An 18490-nucleotide genomic window follows, 5' to 3' on the forward strand; every position below is an offset into this window, starting at 1 on the left:
CGATTTGACGTACCGGATGACATCAGCAGATTAAAAGCCGTCTGTAACCGTACTTAACTGTGGCTCGGCTTCTTTTGTTTCCTCCCCTGTGATTTATTCAGTCTGTGCGCGTGCGCGTGTGCGTGTTGGCGTGTGCGTGTTGGCGTGTGCGTACGGCCATCCCCTCGTTCGTTCATACATTATCCGACGGGTGTTTCTCCCCTGGGAACGTTGCTATCTGGTGCACACACCTACGCGTATACAACGTGACACCGTTCAAGGATGATTCTTCTTTTTTGTTTCTTTTTTCATTTTTTAACCCTCTCCCTCGCTTTGTTTCACCTCCTCCCTGCTTCGCCGCAACACCACCGGCGGGGGCGCAGCACTGATTTAACCTCACGTCAGTCTTTTCTCGCAGCGCGCCGAGCTCGTCCCGCGGGCTCGTTCGAAGCCCAATCGCAGGCTATTTCAGCGGCCCTCAGACTGGCCATCTCGAGGAGAGGGGGAAGGAAAAAAAAAAAAGAGTTCTCTTTCAAGCGAGGGGTCACGGTGCCGCGAGAGCCGATTGTGCTGGATTGAGGCGCACGCTAAACGGTTGGCGCTGACAAGCTGCCAGTTGAGAGGGAGAGGGGAACGCGTGGGCGACGTTGTTGTAAAAAGTGGACTTGTAAGGAGGGGAAAAAGTGAGCTCAAAAAAAAAAAAAAATGGAAGGAGAAAAGGTGTTCGAAACAAAAGTTTTGGACCCGCAGTGCGAGAGACATAATCAAACGGTCATCAACTCAGTTAATGAGCAGACTGACTCACAAACAAGGCGCCTAACCCTTTTCAATGCAATTGCCTGCCGGATTATTAGGGTGACCGGGTGTCCCATTTTATCCGAGACCGTGCAACATTTTGTATCCCTTGTCCCGCGTGCTCGGACAATGTCCCACATTTTGATTGGCTGGCTCTAGTTTTCAAACGTCAACACCGCAGGACAGACGTTTTTCCTCAAATCAGGACACGCAGCTGCGACACAGACGTTCCCACTAAAAGACAGACAAGGAAACATTATCTAAAATACCAAACTGTGCAGCACTCCCAATCATACAGGTCAGCAACTGCATGACACCATTTACTGTAAAACGGTGGTTTCCTTTTGTGCTTACTGTATTTACTTAGTGTCGCAATTCAGAAAGTTGCATTCGAGTCGAATATATTCGAGCTAAAAGGCCTGGCCTGTGGCCCGCGTAGTATACCGTCTGTACGTTTTTTATGTTCCAAGTTATCAAAATGTGAGACTTCCTTTCAGCATTGGTAACGTGTCGCACGTTGTCACGCGCAAAACTGTTCTTTGCCACACGTTTGGTCTGATGGGACTCGTCATGCTGCAGATTATGACACAGCCAAAACGTGACTTAGTAAGGCGAGACTCAACTAACTTCAAGCCAGGTTGAAATAACCTAGAAATATGATAATTGATACGAGTTCCACGGCACCTTATGGCGACGCTTAAATGCAATGTGATTTTGTGCCTCCGTGTCAAAACATCGGGCTGCTTATGAATGAATTGACACATGGAGCCACGACTGTTTGCTGTCCCGGCTCCTAAATGGTGGAATGAGCTCCCCGCCGACATCAGGACAGCGGAAACTCTGTACATCTTCCGCCGCAAACTAAAAAAAAATTAAAAAAACACGCCTCTTCCGACTTTACCTTGAACAGTAGAACTTCAGTAGCGCTTAAAATGGCATTTACCGACGGCACTTTGTAGTTTGGCTTTCTTGAAGAAATTGTATTTACTTGATTCCTGTTGTTCTGGGTTTTGTACCCTTTGTGGTTGAAATGCACTTATTGTAAGTCGCTTTGGATAAAAGCGTCAGCGAAATGAAATGTAATGTAATGCAATGGTGGGATGGGAGAAGGATCCTGTGCCGGGTCCAGTAAAACTCCATGTCGACAAGTCAAAAATACAAAAAGAGCACTTTTATTTAATGCAATATTTCCACGTGTTCGCAGTTGTGGTTAACATGACTAGTGTTTTGGCTCTACGTTGCCCATCATGCCTAAAATGCTCAGAATTGGATAAGTTTCAGTGCATTTTAAAATACCGAAACCATTCAGATGAATCCATCCGAGAGGCCCAGAAATGAACTTGATGGGAAAACGTCCGATAAGGCATTAACGTTAGCGATACATAATGTCTCAAGGGACACATTGTTTCATTTCACTCAAACTTTCCTGCACCGCAACCATGGAAATAAAGACAACAACCGGAGGATCTTAAGTCCTTCGGAAAACTTTATAACTTTAACACAGTTGTTAAAAAAGTTCAAAGGCACATAGCTCGCATTCCCATGTGGCTCATTTATGACGAGAGAAATGTGTCAGATGGGAGCTTGGGATTAAAATCCCAGACCACCACCCCCTCCCACCCCCCCCCCCCCCCCCAGAGGCTGGTCCCCGTGATCTTTCACCATGACCCCAATAGAAAATACCCTCCATTGTACGCCCGGGGTTACAGACGTGCAGCTGAGCAACATCTGCAGTGGGACTATAAAAAAAAAATAAAAAAATGGCATGCATATTGTGTGATGCTGCTTGCTGCCTGCTGTGGAGTGACATCGCTCTATCTGCATCTCCAGTTTCAGCCCCTTCCTCAGTCCAATCTCATGGCAGAGAAAGGAGTGTATTATCGCAGTGAAAAAGGATCTCCCTCTGACCTCCCCCCCCCCTTTTCTGCCCGCCACCGAATGAAGGGCAGTGATCATGGAGGCAGTATATGTGTGTGTGTGTGTGTGTGTGTGAGAGAGAGAGAGAGAGCGCATGCACGCGTTAATATGTGTGTGGAGAGTGGGAGGCAAGAGGGAGTGCACCACTGGGGAATGTGCACCTGCAATTTCTCTCATTTGACACAGTTGGTCTTTTGTAGGGTCTCGGGCACAGGGAGATGTCTGTGAAAGTTATGGCTGCTGCTGCCCTCCACCCCCACCCCCCCACCTCCCCGCCACCCCCACCTCCCAAAGAAAGACATCTTCACAACGGGAACCATCTCAGTTGGGGGATACGGTCTGTGTCTGGAAATAGTGACGGAAGGGGAAGATAACATGTTCAACAAATGGCCAGACATTTCGGCTGAACACAAGCGCCACTGTACGTCCACATGTCCGACTGCTTGAGAGCTGTCGGATATAAACAAAGCTTGTTAAAAGCTGAGGATCTATAAGGGGCATATAAACCTGTATGAATATGGTCATACGGAGAGAAAAAAACAAAAAAAAAACAACAACATTAAAATGTATTCATACATAATGCAGCGGACATATTAACTTATGTATTTTGCATTAACAAGATGTTAATAGACCTGTGCAAATTGTCCTCATTCATATTTTATTCTAAGAGCTACCTTGCAGAGTTATAAAATATCGTCAAGCCAAAAATAAGGACACGATTAAAGACTGCTTTCAAGTTAATGAGGATTTCTACTCGGATAAATATTAAATATACGATAAAGACGGGGCAGAGGTTCATCTAGTCCTTGCAGCTCTCCAGGAATGCGAGATGATTACAAGATGCCTTACAGTACATGCCTTGGGTTTGGATTCATACAAAATGTGTGGTAGCTCCAAGAGAGTGCTTTCTATCATACTGTGATAGGACATTTCCCTTCTGTTGAATTATTGAGCACTGTGTTGATGTTGGCCATTTGGTCACTTTGCTTCTTGATGTTATATAAGGGCACCGTGTGATGCAGGAGGCTTCAGTCAATCAACCAGCCAACCATGTCCATCTCTACACTTGGAGGTCATTGAGGCTCGGACCATATTTCCATAGTTTCGGCCATCATTTCTCTTCATAACAAGTTCATAATTGAGATGAATGATCATGATCTCACTGCTAAAAAATGTCCAGAGGCAGGAGCCCGTAGAAGCCGTACCAGGCTTTAAAGAAAGTGCAAATCAAATCAAACTTACTTTGAAAAGTAAGTAGGAAATTAAAGACATTTCTAACAATTATTGCACACATGTTTACAATTGATAGAACGACTTCTTGGTTTAACTTTGTGACCTTTTCTATATAAAACACACATGTTTGGATCACTTTCAGTTGTCTGTCTAAACAACGTACGAGATAATCATGCTTCGCTCATTCCGTTCAGCTGATTGCTTGCGGTTTCTTGCCACGACTTGCTGCCGCGTTCCCAGAACATCTACGTCGGTTTGAACAGTGTCACCACATATGACCTAGTTTGTAATAAAGCAGCATTACGCTTCAAGCAGAGGGTCAGAGGCGACTTCAGGGAGGACATTTGGTCAGGATATCAGTGATCCATGGCCGAAACTGACGACGACTCCTCCCAGCGTCTAACAGCTGCGGTGCGAGACTGAGGCCAAGCAGTGAGCCTTGATACTGTACATCTGCAGAGGATGGGGTGCGGGCCTCTGAGGAAGATTTGTATCCCTACGTGTGGGAGGGTCTGACAGATATATATATGAAAAGTAAGTAGGAAATTAAAGACATCTATATATATATATCGGTGTGGACTGTACATGCAGTACATAAAATACACCGTGTGTTTTCCGTCCCGTGTAAAACACTGGAAACGTAAACTGCTCGACCCTGGCATCCTTCCAAACAAGGAGGCCACGCTGAAGAGCTACCATTACTCCCTGGCGACCCGTTCTCCTCTCTCCTTCCTTTTATTTTAATGAGAGTACAATTAATACGGAAATGGACCAGCTTCCCAAAAGAGGCTGGTTCCTCAACAATGGAAGCCTTCTTTTGTCAATGGCTGTATTGAATTCCCCAACGAGGCCACTGGGCCATATTGAAGGCCATCTCTAGTATCCCTCTCTCTCTCTCTCTCTCTCTCTCTCTCTCTCGCTCTTATCCTCAAGGTCTCATGGGCTAATCTGTGCCACAGTATCATTTGACCCCCCCCCCATCCCACCCCCCACCGCCCCACACCCTTTCGCTGGAAATGCAGACTTTACAATACTTGATATCGATCCGCTGAGGCAAAATCACCGAGTTACTGTGCATGCTCGGTTTATTCAGCGATAGAGCTGAGAGAAGAGAGAGAGAGAGCGGGGTCCCGGCACCAGCTCGTCCATAATTGGCCCGCCGCATCCGAGGTGAACTTTAGTTTGAGGCGAAACGGGATCAGATATTTGTTTGCGCACGAACACATTAAAATTCACCGCGACAGCTCGAGCGACGCGCAAGAGAGAGGGATCAAATGAAACGGCGGCTAATTAATCCTTTACCCCCCCTTTTTGTTTTTTCAATTATTCCCTTTGTTGGTCAAATCCAAGGTGGCATTGCTTCGCCGCGTCCTCCGAGTCGTACTGCGGAAGGCACCTGGATTTTCCTCCGCAGCTCTCGAACGCGTCGCTCCCGGAAGGCTCGACAACGGCGGCGACGCCTTCAGCGCCGCGCGGTCCGAGACGATCGTCAAGATTTACCGACAACGCACAAAATGAAAGCGAGAGTATCGGTCGCTCCGGCGCTATCGCTGCACCATACTTTCCGCGTTACTACCTGCACTGCATAGCGGGCCGTTTCCTGGTCGGGCCATTATGTTGATTCCTTCATCAGCACAGAGCGCCGGTGTGTCTCAGCCGCGCCAACAAGAAAAGCACTTCGCTGTTCGCCGCCGCGTGACCGCCGAGCGAAGATCTGCATGTCTCAAAGTCACCGACCAACGCCAAGAGCGCTACGGCGCGATCGATTTGTCTCCTTAACGTGAAAGACGGACGGACGCGGGCTCGCTGGATAAATACATTGCTAAATAGACAGCTAGCTTATAGCTGCAGAGCAGCTGCACTGGCTGTCAGCTGGTTTTAGGATTAATTTTTAAAAAAAAATGTTAATGCCCAGATGGGACTAGGCCAGAGTTATATCTTAAATCTTTTACATGCTGGGGCCTCTTAATGTAAAAATAAAAAAAAAGGACTTTTACTGTCAGAGCTCCAAGACTTTACAACAGCAGCTCTGAAAAGATCAGTTGGCCCAGTCTGACGCAGCTCTTATCATATCTTCTTCTTCTTCTTGACCCGTGTTACCGTCTTTTTATTTTTAAGGTTATGTTTTCATTATTTCCTACGGTGTAATGTTTTGTTTTGTTTCATCTATTCTACTGTAATTATTTTTTTATCATTGTTGGAAATCGTTTTTTTTTTGTCTTTGATTTCTCTAATTCAAGCCTTGTTTTAAAAATGAGCTTTATATAAAAAAAAAAATATATATATATATATATTATTATTATAACAGTATTACTACTGAGAAGAGCAGTCAAAATCAGGCAAGTAACACCACAGCCCTGCAAAACGAAGCCAACACGGAATTGCCAAAACATGCAGTTCCTCGAGTGGCCACTTGAGGCTGGCCCCAAAACGTTAAAATGCCCAACTTAACAGCAGAAAGAAACACGATTACAAACTGGCAGGAAAAAAATGGTTTTGGTCTCCGCAGCTTTCCCTTTGCATAATGACGGGTTGTTTTAAATTCCCCTAAATAATTTGCATGATGGGGTCAAATCTACGCATTATTAAAGGGCGTGGCCTTTTGTACGATTGTTGGGGAGCAACACATTTGGCCAGCTGTCCAAGAGCGACACTGACGAAGGCTCTCCTCGACGCCCGTTTCAGCAATCGGGCTTCGGCGACCGGCAGGTGGAGCGAGGCAGCGCTGAGACGGCGACGAACACACCCCTAAGAGGCAGACAGATTAATATACTCTCAGTCACCCCCCCCCTCCTCCCCCCGCACACAAACACACACACATATCTAAATATCAATTCATGTTATTAGCCACATGTGCTTTAACGGGGGGGGGGGGGGAGATTCTAATCTGAGTAATTAGCAAAATGCATACAGTATGGCCTTGAGGCGTGTTTAAATCATGCGCTGCCGCAGCAACAATTCATTCTGTGGGCGGGCGGGCGGGAAAGAAATCCCACCACCGTCGTACCCTCACCCACGATTGCGAAAGCCTCCAGGTGGAAACCGTGCTGACGGGGCCCATCCCGCCAAGCTGATAAGATTTGCATATACCGCACCGTGTAATATCGCAACACGCGATCATCACCATCATCCGCCCGTCCCGTCGCTGCACCGGCCGTGTCATCAGAATGCAAATACGTCCCGTATGCAAACAGCTACCGCAGGTCGCCGCGTCGTCGAACAACCCCCCCCCCCCCCCCCCCCGCCACTTGACCCGGCTGTCGATAACCGTCCTCATTAAACACCATCCGGCCGGCTGCGCGTCCACTTTAAACGGCATCGTTCAAAGCGCTCACCAGATTACGCCTGCGCAACCGCCGGGGCCGAGTGAACCGGGAGTCCGACGCATTTATTTGGAAGATATACACACACACGGGTCCCAGCTTCGGACGCCTATAAAACACGCGGGGGGGTTGGGGGGGGGGGTATTTAACCCCACCCCGCAGTCCTTAACGTCACTGTCATTCATTCCTCTCGCGTTGCGAGTTCTGACAGCAATTTGGCAACGTCGAGCAGACACGGCGGACGCCACGGGCGGCGAAGGCCATTTTTTTTAATTCTCCATATCAAGCAGGTATTGATTTTCCACTCATTACAGGAGAACATAAAAAAAAAAAGGAGAAGGGGATGGTTCGAGCGCCGTGCCAAACGCCGCGCAAAATACATCGCGTTGGAAGCGGGAGCCGACGCAGAATACAGCTTTTTAACATTCGTTTTAGACTATAAGAATAAAGTCTTCTTTTTTTTCTTTTCTTTTTTTTTTTTTTGATCCCCACAGCTGCAACGCTATTATCTGTTTTCATGAAGCCTTGTGTGGCTTATGGGAAAAGCATAATCCATTCCCATGAAATGGAGAAGGAAATAATAATAAAAAAATAAAATAAAAAAAACCCTGTTAAAGCATTAAACCCAAAGCATTTTAAAGAATATCATAAAAAAAAATTAAAAAAAAAAAAAAACATTTTCAAAGCAATCAAGACTTTTATGTGAAAGTCAAGTAACATAATTATTTAAACTACACCTTTGGCTGGCAATACATTTCTCGGTCGTCTGATTAAAATCTGGGGCTCTCCAGTCAGAGTTCTCCCGCAGCGCTCGAAGTAAACACTTCCCAGCTATTTGAAATGCGTCTCTCCCGTCTGGTGTTCCCTAAACTTCAGACTAATTGGTCATGTTTATCACACGCGGCGCTTTACGTTCGAGTCGGCGCGGATCAAGCGCGGGGACCGCACAACCTGGGGTTGTCTGACATATGGTACCCCCGGCGTACCATATGCTCTGATCAATACATTTGACCCTCTGCTACGTACTGTTCTGACGTTACCGCTTTAAAGTGACATCGGGACGTTTAAATGTTGATGTCGGTTTACAACGGTTGTTTCTTAATTGTTATTAAACATGAAACTCATTTTTTTTTTTTTTTTTTTTTTTACAGTGTATTAGATAGCTCTATCAGCATTATATATACAGGGTGAATTGAGATAAATTGGATGATCCACCTGACTTTTCCAATGATCGCATTATAAAAATCTAATTTTCAATTTGTCCAAAACCCTGGTTTATAACTCACCGTATCGAATGGCCTGTTGCATGCTGATTTATGACTGGAAGTACGCTAAACTAAGACGGTCTTCGTGCCAAACGTGAGCAGCTTCAATTAGCGTGCTTGCATTGTTATTGCGGGCGGGTTGCCATGCTGACGATGGCATGTCGGTGTCACCTCACCAAAAAAAAAAAAAAAAAAAAAAGCTAGTGTCGCTGCAGAAGCTCAGCTTCCAGGCTCGTTATATAATCTATATGAAGTTAAATTAAATGAAAGCACCTATTTCACCGAGATGAAAATACAATTTTGTTAAAAGATGACATAAATGCTCACAATGTCTTATTTTAAATATTCAACTGTTTTTCTGTGTTTTCCGTTCTGGACGCTGTCAAAACAGTTTTAATAAAACGTGAAGCTTTAAAAAAAAAAATAATAATAACTTAAGCAGAGCGTGTGGTGCGCACAGCCACGCAAAAATACACACAATATTACCGGAAGCGGCCACCGTGGTGTAAATCCAAAAGATAGAAGTTTTGATGCGCTCGTGTGCAAAACGCACGCCGGATAACAGGAGAAGGCGCGGCTGCGTTTCTGCAGACAGAACTGGACGCCGCCGTTCAAACGGGTGACCGCGCGTCAGACAAAAAGGGACCGTGGATGCCAAAGTAGGCCGGCCGGCGTTTTTTGTTGTTGTTTTTTTAATCCGCTTCGCGCATATCCCCCGGGACGCTCTTCCTAATAGGCCGAGGCTGGTTATCCTACACATGTTTTTTTTTTTGCCCAACCGACGGACCTTTGATATGAATCTTTTCTAATTAAAAGATACTTCAGCGCCTTTGTGCCAGCGGTAATGGTGAACACCACATTCTTTGAGTTAGCTTTATATTTGAGTGGAATAAAAAAAATAAAAATAAAGGGGGTCATTATTTTTGAGAGATTAATATGGTATCTTGTTGTTTAAAGTTGACAGAAATGTAAAAAAAAGAAGAAAAAAAAAGGCCGGGTATGGTGCCAGTTCGCCGAGCTTGCAAATTTTAGCAGCGATTCCTAGACTTCCAACGTGTTGAGTCATCAGCAGCTCTCTTTCTCTCACACACACACACACACGCACACACACACACACACACACACACACACGCGCGCGCACACACACACAACGGTGTTCATCCCACATGACTGAAAGGCACAGTTAAATCCAGAATTATGAACAGTCATTTCTTAGACGTGACATAAATTAATTTTCAGTTAATGAAAACTGTCCAGGGTGTGTCCCAGTGCCTCCTTTGGCCCGACCAGCGCTAAATCACCGACCTCATAACGTCCCGGCCTCGACAGGCCTCTCCAAAAGAGAAGTGCAGCCGGCGACACACTGCTCGTCCTCCGGCCTCTTTCCGTCGAGCGTTGAGGGAAAAACCGACAACGCGGCGAGAAGCGTGTGCGTCTGTTGACGCTGGACGGTGAAACCGTCGCCCTCCGCAGACACCACGGCGCAAAAACAACGCAGCGAGCTTCAAATCTCCCATTCATGTTTTTTTTTTAGTCGCGTCGAATGAACATTTTTATGGGACGCCGCCCCAATCCCACCACTCCCTCCATCTAAACCCACGCCTGCACCCGCGCCCACAAAACCATGGACTTCTTTTTATCTGAATTGAAAACGACTTCATGTACTTCGCCTCTGAAACAACCCGCGGAAGGCCGAAAGGAAACGTTTGCAAAAGTGCGGCGATTCCCGTTTAAACGAGACGTGGGAAAAGAAAGACCTCGCAAATTAATCTTTAGATCCTAATGCGTGAAATGATAAAAGATGTCCTTTTTTTTTTTCTTCCCTTCCTCCTGCAATTTTCAAAAGTCCGAAACACGTGCCACGAAGCCAAAGCGGTGTTAATGATTCTTTGAAAGTAATTGCAGTTCATTTTCTAATCGCCAGGAGAGCAAGAGCCGGGGCCCGGAAGAAAGAAGAGACGGATCTAAATATAGATCCAAAATCAAAGAAAGAAACAGACACAAAGCAAAAGAAGAAAAGTGTGTGGAAAAAAAAAAAAAAAAAAAGTTTCAGGGAGTTTAGGGAGTAAAAAAAAAAAAAAAGAAGAAGAAGAAAAGAACAAAAATCTAATTAGTAAGAGGAGCTAGAATGAGACAGACATAAAGTCGGAGGCTTTTATCACGATTGGCTGACAGAATCTGGCACTTCAATAACGAGAGAACGAAATCCCGACGCGGCTTCAAAACCGCGCCGGTCACCAAAAAAAAAAAAAAACGCCACAAACGCCAGACTTTCACCGAGCGCAGAACTCACCCGGTGCGGCGGGTGCGAAGAGGCTGGCGAGGACGAGCAGGCGTGCGGTCCACATGGCCTCCTCCTCTTACCGCCCGCTGCCGAAGGTCCCGGGTGAGATCAGTCTTTTCGCCGGCTGAGCGCCCCCGACCGGGTGCTTCCCTTTGCGGCCGCGGTTCCCTCCGCCGCGCCGCGCCGCTCCTCCTGTCGCTCCCGGTGGCCAGATGCTTTCCAAAACAAAAACAATAAAACAAAAAAAAATCGGTCCTGGAAAATAAGAAACACACACGTTAAGCGGAACAGAAGCCGTTTAAGCGAAGGCGGGTCGGGGATCTGGGGGAACTTCTCGGCGATTCATTGTTTTACAGGAACGATCGGGAGCGCGTGCCGTCTTCCAGTGAGAGGGGGGAAGGGGGGAAGCACCAGTGAACTCCCCGACACTGGATGAAGTCATCACTCGGCTATTAGTCGGCCGTGTTTTGCGCGGTGTCGGCTGCTGCGTGATGAACACGTCGGATGTATCGATACTTTAATAAAAAAAATAATAAAAATGATGAAAATGCGATGCATGAATATTAAAAAAAACAACAACAACACTGTCACGGATGGATCAGTACTCTACATTCTGATGAGATTCATAAGATTATCTCCATAAAACCCATATCATGATATTAAGGTTAAGTCAGCTTTAATGATTAGGCCCGCCAAACCCTTTTTTTTTTTTTTTTTTATTATCCATTACCAGCCGCGATCCGCTGCGGAAATATATAATCTCTGGAAAATAATACAAGCCAAAAAAAAAAAAAAGTCAACACGGTTGCGGCCGTCCTCGACACGAGCGTCATCGCCGCGCGTGATATCGGAGGGGACTGATTCCATAGACAGAAAATCTGGTTGCCAAAGGTAAAAAAAAACAAAAAAAAACATGAGCCCCGCATCACAGGAAACGGCATTTGGGAAGTGATCTGACTTTTTTTTTTTTTTGGAGCAGATATGAACGGGGTTAAGAGAAGGGCAGGAGGTCTATCGCCAGCACCTGCATCAGAAGACCGTTTGGGCAAAATGAAGGTCAGAAGTCGGTGCGCTCATCAGCTAAATGTTGGCGGAGGTCCACGGGCGGAAGGAAGAACCAGAGCTTGAACAACCACGATCGACTGCGCTGTCGACTTCATTCCCTGCGCGGTACAAATGACTGCGGGACTTTCAAGACGTGAAAATAGCAAAGCGAAAGAGCGCATTTGATCGAAGCCGCATCCTTATGAGTAAACTGCTTTTTAAAAAAAAAAAAAAACACTGACAGCTGCATGGGAGTTAAATTAAATATGACATCAAATCAAATGCAGTGACTCCCTCCACAAAAAAAATAAATAAATACATTATTCCGGGAATAATCGCATTCAAATACGCTGTCCAAGCGGCAAATTGGACCTGAAGTTTATCGCGGAGGACAATTTCTAAAGTGGTAGCAGAGATCCAGACTGAAAAAAAGGAGGCACAGGGCTGTCAAACAAGGAAATCTAAATACCATTGTATGGTGATTGTTGGCATATGGCTTTGTTTCTTTTTTTTTTTTTTTTTTGCATTTATGTGCATGTTTACACCCAAAGAGAGAAACCCCCCCCCCCAAAAAAAAAAAAAAAAAAAAACCTGCAGGGAGCAAACAGCAGGAGATGGAGGCTGTTTATGTGTGGGGGAGACAATGACAATATGTCCGCGCATGTATCTTTGAGTGTACCAGTGCGAGCGCCACATTTCACCACGACGACTTGCACAGGTGTTGCTCAAGAAATTATCCCATAAAATGAAGAAAAAACAACAACAAAAAAACACTATCAGTTGTTAATTAGTTCTCCAAAAAGGGAAAAAAACAAAAACAAAAACATGTGGGCTGAGGTAAAGGAGCTGCTGTCACCCGCCAAAAGAACACATCGTAAAATACATATTTATGAGAAACGCTTGGACCCAGTTCAATGAGAAAAAAACAAAAAAGAAGGGCCCGGATGAAACCCGACTTTCTGCTCGCGTCGCGGAGCCGGGCGATGTTCAGCAGACGGGCGAGAGCAGCGGGTCGACGAGGGGGAAAGGTGTCGTCCCGCTGCAATCACGCGACCGAGAGACGAAGACAATTAACAGGCGAAGGTTTTTAAATGAAATAGAACCTAAAAAAAAAAAAAACAAGATTTAAGTTGCAAATTTGTATTCAAGGGGCTTATCGGCGATATGAGAGTAAATATGCCGAAGGAAATACATATGGGAACTTGCATACGGAAAATGAAAAAGACACATTCATTAATAATGAGCGGTAGTATTGCAAATGACACAAACACCTCTCCGGAAAGGTGTTGAAGATGTTCTTCGTCGACAGAAGATTTAAGGGTTAAAAGCTGCAGACGAAGATGTTTGGCGTCGCTCGTTCGCGACGAAACGCCTCCCGCAAATTTGACATCGATGATGTTGCCGTGCTCCTCCGGCTGGGCGAGACTCAAATGTGTTATGTTGTAACTAGGCACGCCGGGGGGAAACGTTTTGTCAATGACACACCACCTAATATATATAAAAGGAAATATTCTCAGGAAGGCACGAGGTAAGTTTAATGAAAAAAATGTAAAATAAAAAAGGAAATCCTAATACACTAATGCTTTGGCATTTGCTGCAGGATCTGTCACCACTATAGTTTGATTTCTCTCGGAGCAAATTGTTGGAGGCCATTTCATATATTTTACACAAGCCTGGTCAGCCTTCCTCGCTATGAATCGTCTCCTTTTTTTTCTTTCTCGAACTCGAGTGCAAACGAGATCGCCACGAGTCAAATAAACTAGGCGAGTTGTTTTACACGCTTTTACATAAACTTCCCATATTCAAATACACAACTAGCAGTTTAACATGTGACTCACTGTCCCTCCACTGTGATTGCAGAACGGCATTAGTGAAACCTGTTTTTATTTTTCTCAAAGAGAACAAACACATTTTTTTCTGAAAACATCAAGACATTTTAGAGGTCATAAAATATCCTGTATGTCTTTTTTTTATTATTATTATTATTTACCTCTGAGTGGTTGCGTTGAAATGTCAAATATAATGTATGAATCAGAATGCATTTACATTTCCAAAATGCAATGGGCTGTCAGAGCGTCATGTGATAACACATCTTAGTGGCACAGACTGAGTCTTGTTGCAAGGTGTGGGCAACATGGATCAAATATTTGACCAAGACATAGGTTATGAAAACGTATGAATAAATATAAATATGTGGATTTTTCAGGGAATTTGACTGAGAAACCATTTGGGAATAAAATAATTAGATGTAAATGCATTTTATTGTTGTTGTTGTTGTTGCTTCAACCAGTGAATTAAATACCTGACAGGTGACGGTATTTTACCGCAATAATGCAAAAATCCTGTCAGTCTAATAATGCAATAAGCTAACACATACATAGAGATACATAAACCAGCAAATGGGTGGTAAATGTCTATCACCACACATATATAAATATAATTAAATTGTCAGTACGCAATACAGACTTCTAAACAAAATAATTATGACTTTAAAAATGTTAAAGGATAAAAAATAAAAAAAAGCCACTGTATTTTCTAAAACAGTATGTATGGCTGGAAACTACTGACTGACTGATAATACTGATTAGTCTGACAACTATCCCCTCGATCAGTGAAATGATTGTTTGGCTTGTCAAAAAAATGTCAGAAAAACTATTTTCATAAAGAAAAATGTGGTGAATAACGACAATTCAAATCTTCTGGGCATGTTTTGAAAAACGTTTGTTGAACAAATCAAATCTCCTCAGATGATTCAGGCCGGCTGTGACCGCACATTTTCATTTGAAATCTTAAATATTGGATGGCTTCGCATGCGGCCCCTCTCATGTCTGAAATATAGACGGCGTGATAGCCGTCGCACTGATGCACATCACCACCTGCAGGCATTTCTCCATCTGTCACTTCTTCACCTGAGGAAACCAAAGATGCTTTTCATTAATCCGGAGGCATCCCATACAATGCTGCTGCAACAAAGTGAAACTTGATCCCCGATGCTATCTGATGGGGGGGGAGGGGGCGCACACTAAGTATGATGTTACTAGTCACGCCTGCTTGAAGCCCCCCCCCACGTAACACTATGTAATGAAGTGGGATCGTGTTGCCGGGTTAAGTACCATGTCTCAGATTTTCGACTGTTTCATGTCCAGATGCTTATCGCAGCAGCGGGGAGGGCTTGGTAATTTTCACGAGACAGACAGTGTGTTCATGCAAATGAAGTGTCTCGTATAAAATGAATATTAATCAAGCACACTGTCTGCATACAGTATGATTGATGAGCACTCACTCGGAAATCTTAGGAGATGAGCCGAGATGATTAAAACCGAGACGATTCTTTCCTCCTCGAGTTAAAGATTACTTTTTTTTTCCACTCGGTTGGGCTTCCACACCTTGCTGACAGTTTAGATTTGAGCGCTCACTTTGCCAATACTAAACACAGCCGGAATGTCATCATCATGCTTTTCTAATGCGAATCGAAAGGTGAGCAAAAGCTAAAAGGTAAAGGGAGAGTGCTCTTTTAAGGCACTGTGTGCATCCCTGGAGCTTGACAGCGCGAGCAGCAAGGCGTTCAGTCATACAATTGGTTTTCCACGAGGGACCCGAGCACAGCTAGCCAGTGACAGGCAGATAATGGCGCTAACTTTAGCCTGCACAGTCTCTGAATGGTCCTGTATGATGGGCTTGTTGAGTGCGACTGATGGCCCGGGTTAAATAACGGGGCCGTACCTCCGCCCCAGCGTGCACACAAAGGCGGCGTACCCCCTGCTGACACACAAACCACTTCCCAACTACAAGACAATAGGAACGCAGTCCATTAGGGGGAAATGACTTGCACAAACAACAACAACAACAACAAAAACCTAGGTGCAAAACAAATAAAACAAATTGCCGTTACAAATATTTAACGGTACACGTACAATAGAGATGGATTGCATTCCCATAAGCGAGACAAAATAAAAGAGCACAGGCCCGAGCGCACATACGGCCGGCTGAATAAATGCAGACAGACGCGTCGTTTAAAGGCAGGGCAAATCTGCCTTGAGACAGTTCTCCATTTTAATGCAAAGCTCAGACACTATCCATTTTCCACGTCCTCCTCATTTCCATCCTCTCGCTCTCTTTCAGCATATCTCGGCTAATGCAGCACAAATGGATCTTGGGGGGGGGGAGAGAAAAAAAAGGAAGAAAGAGGTGGAGTAATAGGCAAGATAGGAAAGAGAGAGGGATGGACTATTGAGAATTGGGGAGGAATGTAAGAAGGGACCGAGGATAAGAGGATGGGAGGAAACAGACAGAGAGAGAGACAGAGAGAGAAAATCAGGAAAATGGGAACGATGGATGATATGGATTTAAGGATGAATAAAACAATTACAAGACAGAGATGAAGACGTAAAGGCAAAAAAAAAAAAAGGATATCAGCTAATATTTGAAGGTAATGAATTGCGGTGCTATTACACCCTAATGTACAGCTTTCACTTCAGCTGCTGTTGCTATAGTGGCTAAGGTGGGCAGGTTACCATGACAACCTTATCTATTGCCCATTAATCACCTACCAGGAGCAATTGGCATGCTCTGCCCACAAACACTGAGAGTCATTATGGGGCCAGGATTGATTTTGGATATGAGCTAAAAAGCCGGCAGCATATTACATTGACTACATGGGACTGAACCTGATACTGCTCATATATATATAAAACAAAAAAACACTCATGATTTCTATAACGAAGCGGAGACAGAGGTGATAAAGATTTGAAACATGGTGACCTCAAAGTTAAACCTCATACAGCCGCAGGGAATGTAAAGATTTCTTTCTTGACAGCAGCATCGATATATTGCCATTGTATTATGCTGACAACAGCTATTTTCAAAGATACAGATTGATAGCTATGGCAGGGTTATGGGTATAATTGCTATGTGGTGAAACCCATGACCTCATCTTGCAGCTGACGGAACAGTCTTCACATCATTTTTAGCAGCATTAACAGCACAGCTCTGAGGATGACGGTATCTATCGGGTTGGTCAGTCCACCATTTTGATCCAAACTGAAATAAAAAATGTGACTAATACTTGATGAATTGTATTGAAATTAGTACAGATAAAGCCCATACACATTTGGTCCCCAAATGTTCTTGTAGCACCACAATCATGTTTTATACAAGCGGCAACCAACAGTGACATCACCCATTGCTTTGTGAACTGCCGTTCTGAAGTTCAGAGTTCGGCATTTGGTCCGTCGCCATATTGCTCTTTCGGAGCCAGAACTGAGCATATTTGGATGAGCTGGGGAACAGCGAGTGGCGCAGCTTGCTTGATCTGATTGGGAACCCAAGGACACCATGATAGGATAGCGGTAACCTGACTGCACCCCACAGGCCTGTCTATTAAATTGCCCCTTTTTGAGGCCCTAATAATTTATGATTGAATTATTTTCAGATGAACCACCAGAAAACTAATAAAAAAAAAGGAGTGACTTTACCAAATGACACCATGGTGCCAGAACCGTGGTGTCATTTGGCATTGTGGTTTTGCACTCACTCAGACCCATGAGCTACACCCATTTCTAGACACAGCATACGATTTTATAGCTCCTTTAGTGAAATTTCTCACCTAACTGTTAATAAAGTATTCCGATCCTACTATTTTACATGGTGCCACAGGCAACCCTCTCTGTTATCCGTTAATATATCTTCACATGCATTGGATAGTTTAAGTTTATGTTTCCCAGCAATGAATCGTAAGAAGTTTGGCCACTCCACAATCTTTCCTACAGCATCTCCGTGAGAGTCACATTTTGTGGGTTTGAGTGACTCAACTATCATTCAACAGACAACGTAAATTATTTTTCAATTACTTTTACTTCCTATTTAATGCTGGTGAGCTCATGTTAACATGCCAACATGCTAAACGTAGCATCCTGTTGGCATCTGACATTATTGTTTAGCTCAAAACAGAACTGTACAGTAAAAAGCCTCATGGAATAAACAGCAACTTCAACTTCTTTAACGTCAATCCACCATATGACACACAGATGGATGGAAAAACTGTTTCTCACAGTCCCACTGTGTGCAAAATAAAAAGACAAAACAAGAAAAGCATAAATATGCAACAACAAAAACAACAGACAACGTAGTGCAAATACGGGTCCGTAGTGCAAAAGTTCAGAGTTCACGGGGCAAATGGGTAGAGACGGGGGGAGAGCGTTCAGCATCCCGACAGCCTAATGGGCGAAGCTGTCCCTCAGTCTGGAGGAGCTGAAACGGAGGCTGCGGTACGTCCTCCCAGAAGGCGGGAGGCTGAAGAGGCTGTGAGAGGGACGGGTTGAGTCTCCCACGATGCTGTTTGCTTTGCGGGTAAGGCGGATGATGTAGACGTCCCGGAGGGAGGGGAGTACGGAACCAATGATCCCACCAGCTGCCTTCACTGTGCGCTGCAGGGTCTTGCGGTTGGAGGGCGGTGCAGTGATGCAGCTGGTCAGCAGGCTCTCCACGGAGCCTCGGTAGAAGGAGCCCGTGGTGGGCGCTGGGGCTCCTGCTCTCTTTAATTTGTGGAGGAAGTAGAGGCGCTGCTGGGCCTTCTTCGCCAGCGATTCAAGTATTTTTTTTTTTTTTTTTTTGTCCAGGGGCGATCCTCTGTGATGTTCACACATCAAAAC

At 44.8% G+C, this 18490-nt stretch overlaps 1 protein-coding gene and 1 long non-coding RNA gene across 11 annotated transcripts in view; both read right to left on the minus strand.

Annotated features, from left to right (window-relative positions):
• The window catches only part of LOC138624706 (adhesion G protein-coupled receptor L3-like), a 153052-nt gene extending 142095 nt beyond the window's left edge, over positions 1-10957 (minus strand). For all 9 annotated transcript variants that reach the window (XM_069705098.1, XM_069705091.1, XM_069705095.1 and 6 more), the window contains exon 1: positions 10806-10957. In XM_069705098.1, the coding sequence (XP_069561199.1) occupies positions 10806-10860 (55 nt within the window). In that variant the 5' untranslated portion in view covers positions 10861-10957. The remainder of the gene's footprint in view (positions 1-10805) is intronic.
• Positions 10958-10986: 29 nt separating this feature from the next.
• The window catches only part of LOC138624707 (uncharacterized), a 60483-nt gene continuing 52979 nt past the window's right edge, over positions 10987-18490 (minus strand). For both annotated transcript variants that reach the window (XR_011311177.1, XR_011311178.1), the window contains exon 3: positions 10987-11051. This is a non-coding gene — a long non-coding RNA (uncharacterized lncRNA). The remainder of the gene's footprint in view (positions 11052-18490) is intronic.

The sequence above is a fragment of the Brachyistius frenatus genome, unplaced genomic scaffold (genome assembly GCF_029030835.1).
Source record: "Brachyistius frenatus isolate BFR_SWC_R1_liver_20210118 unplaced genomic scaffold, ASM2903083v1 Contig_54, whole genome shotgun sequence".
NCBI lineage: Eukaryota > Metazoa > Chordata > Actinopteri > Embiotocidae > Brachyistius > Brachyistius frenatus.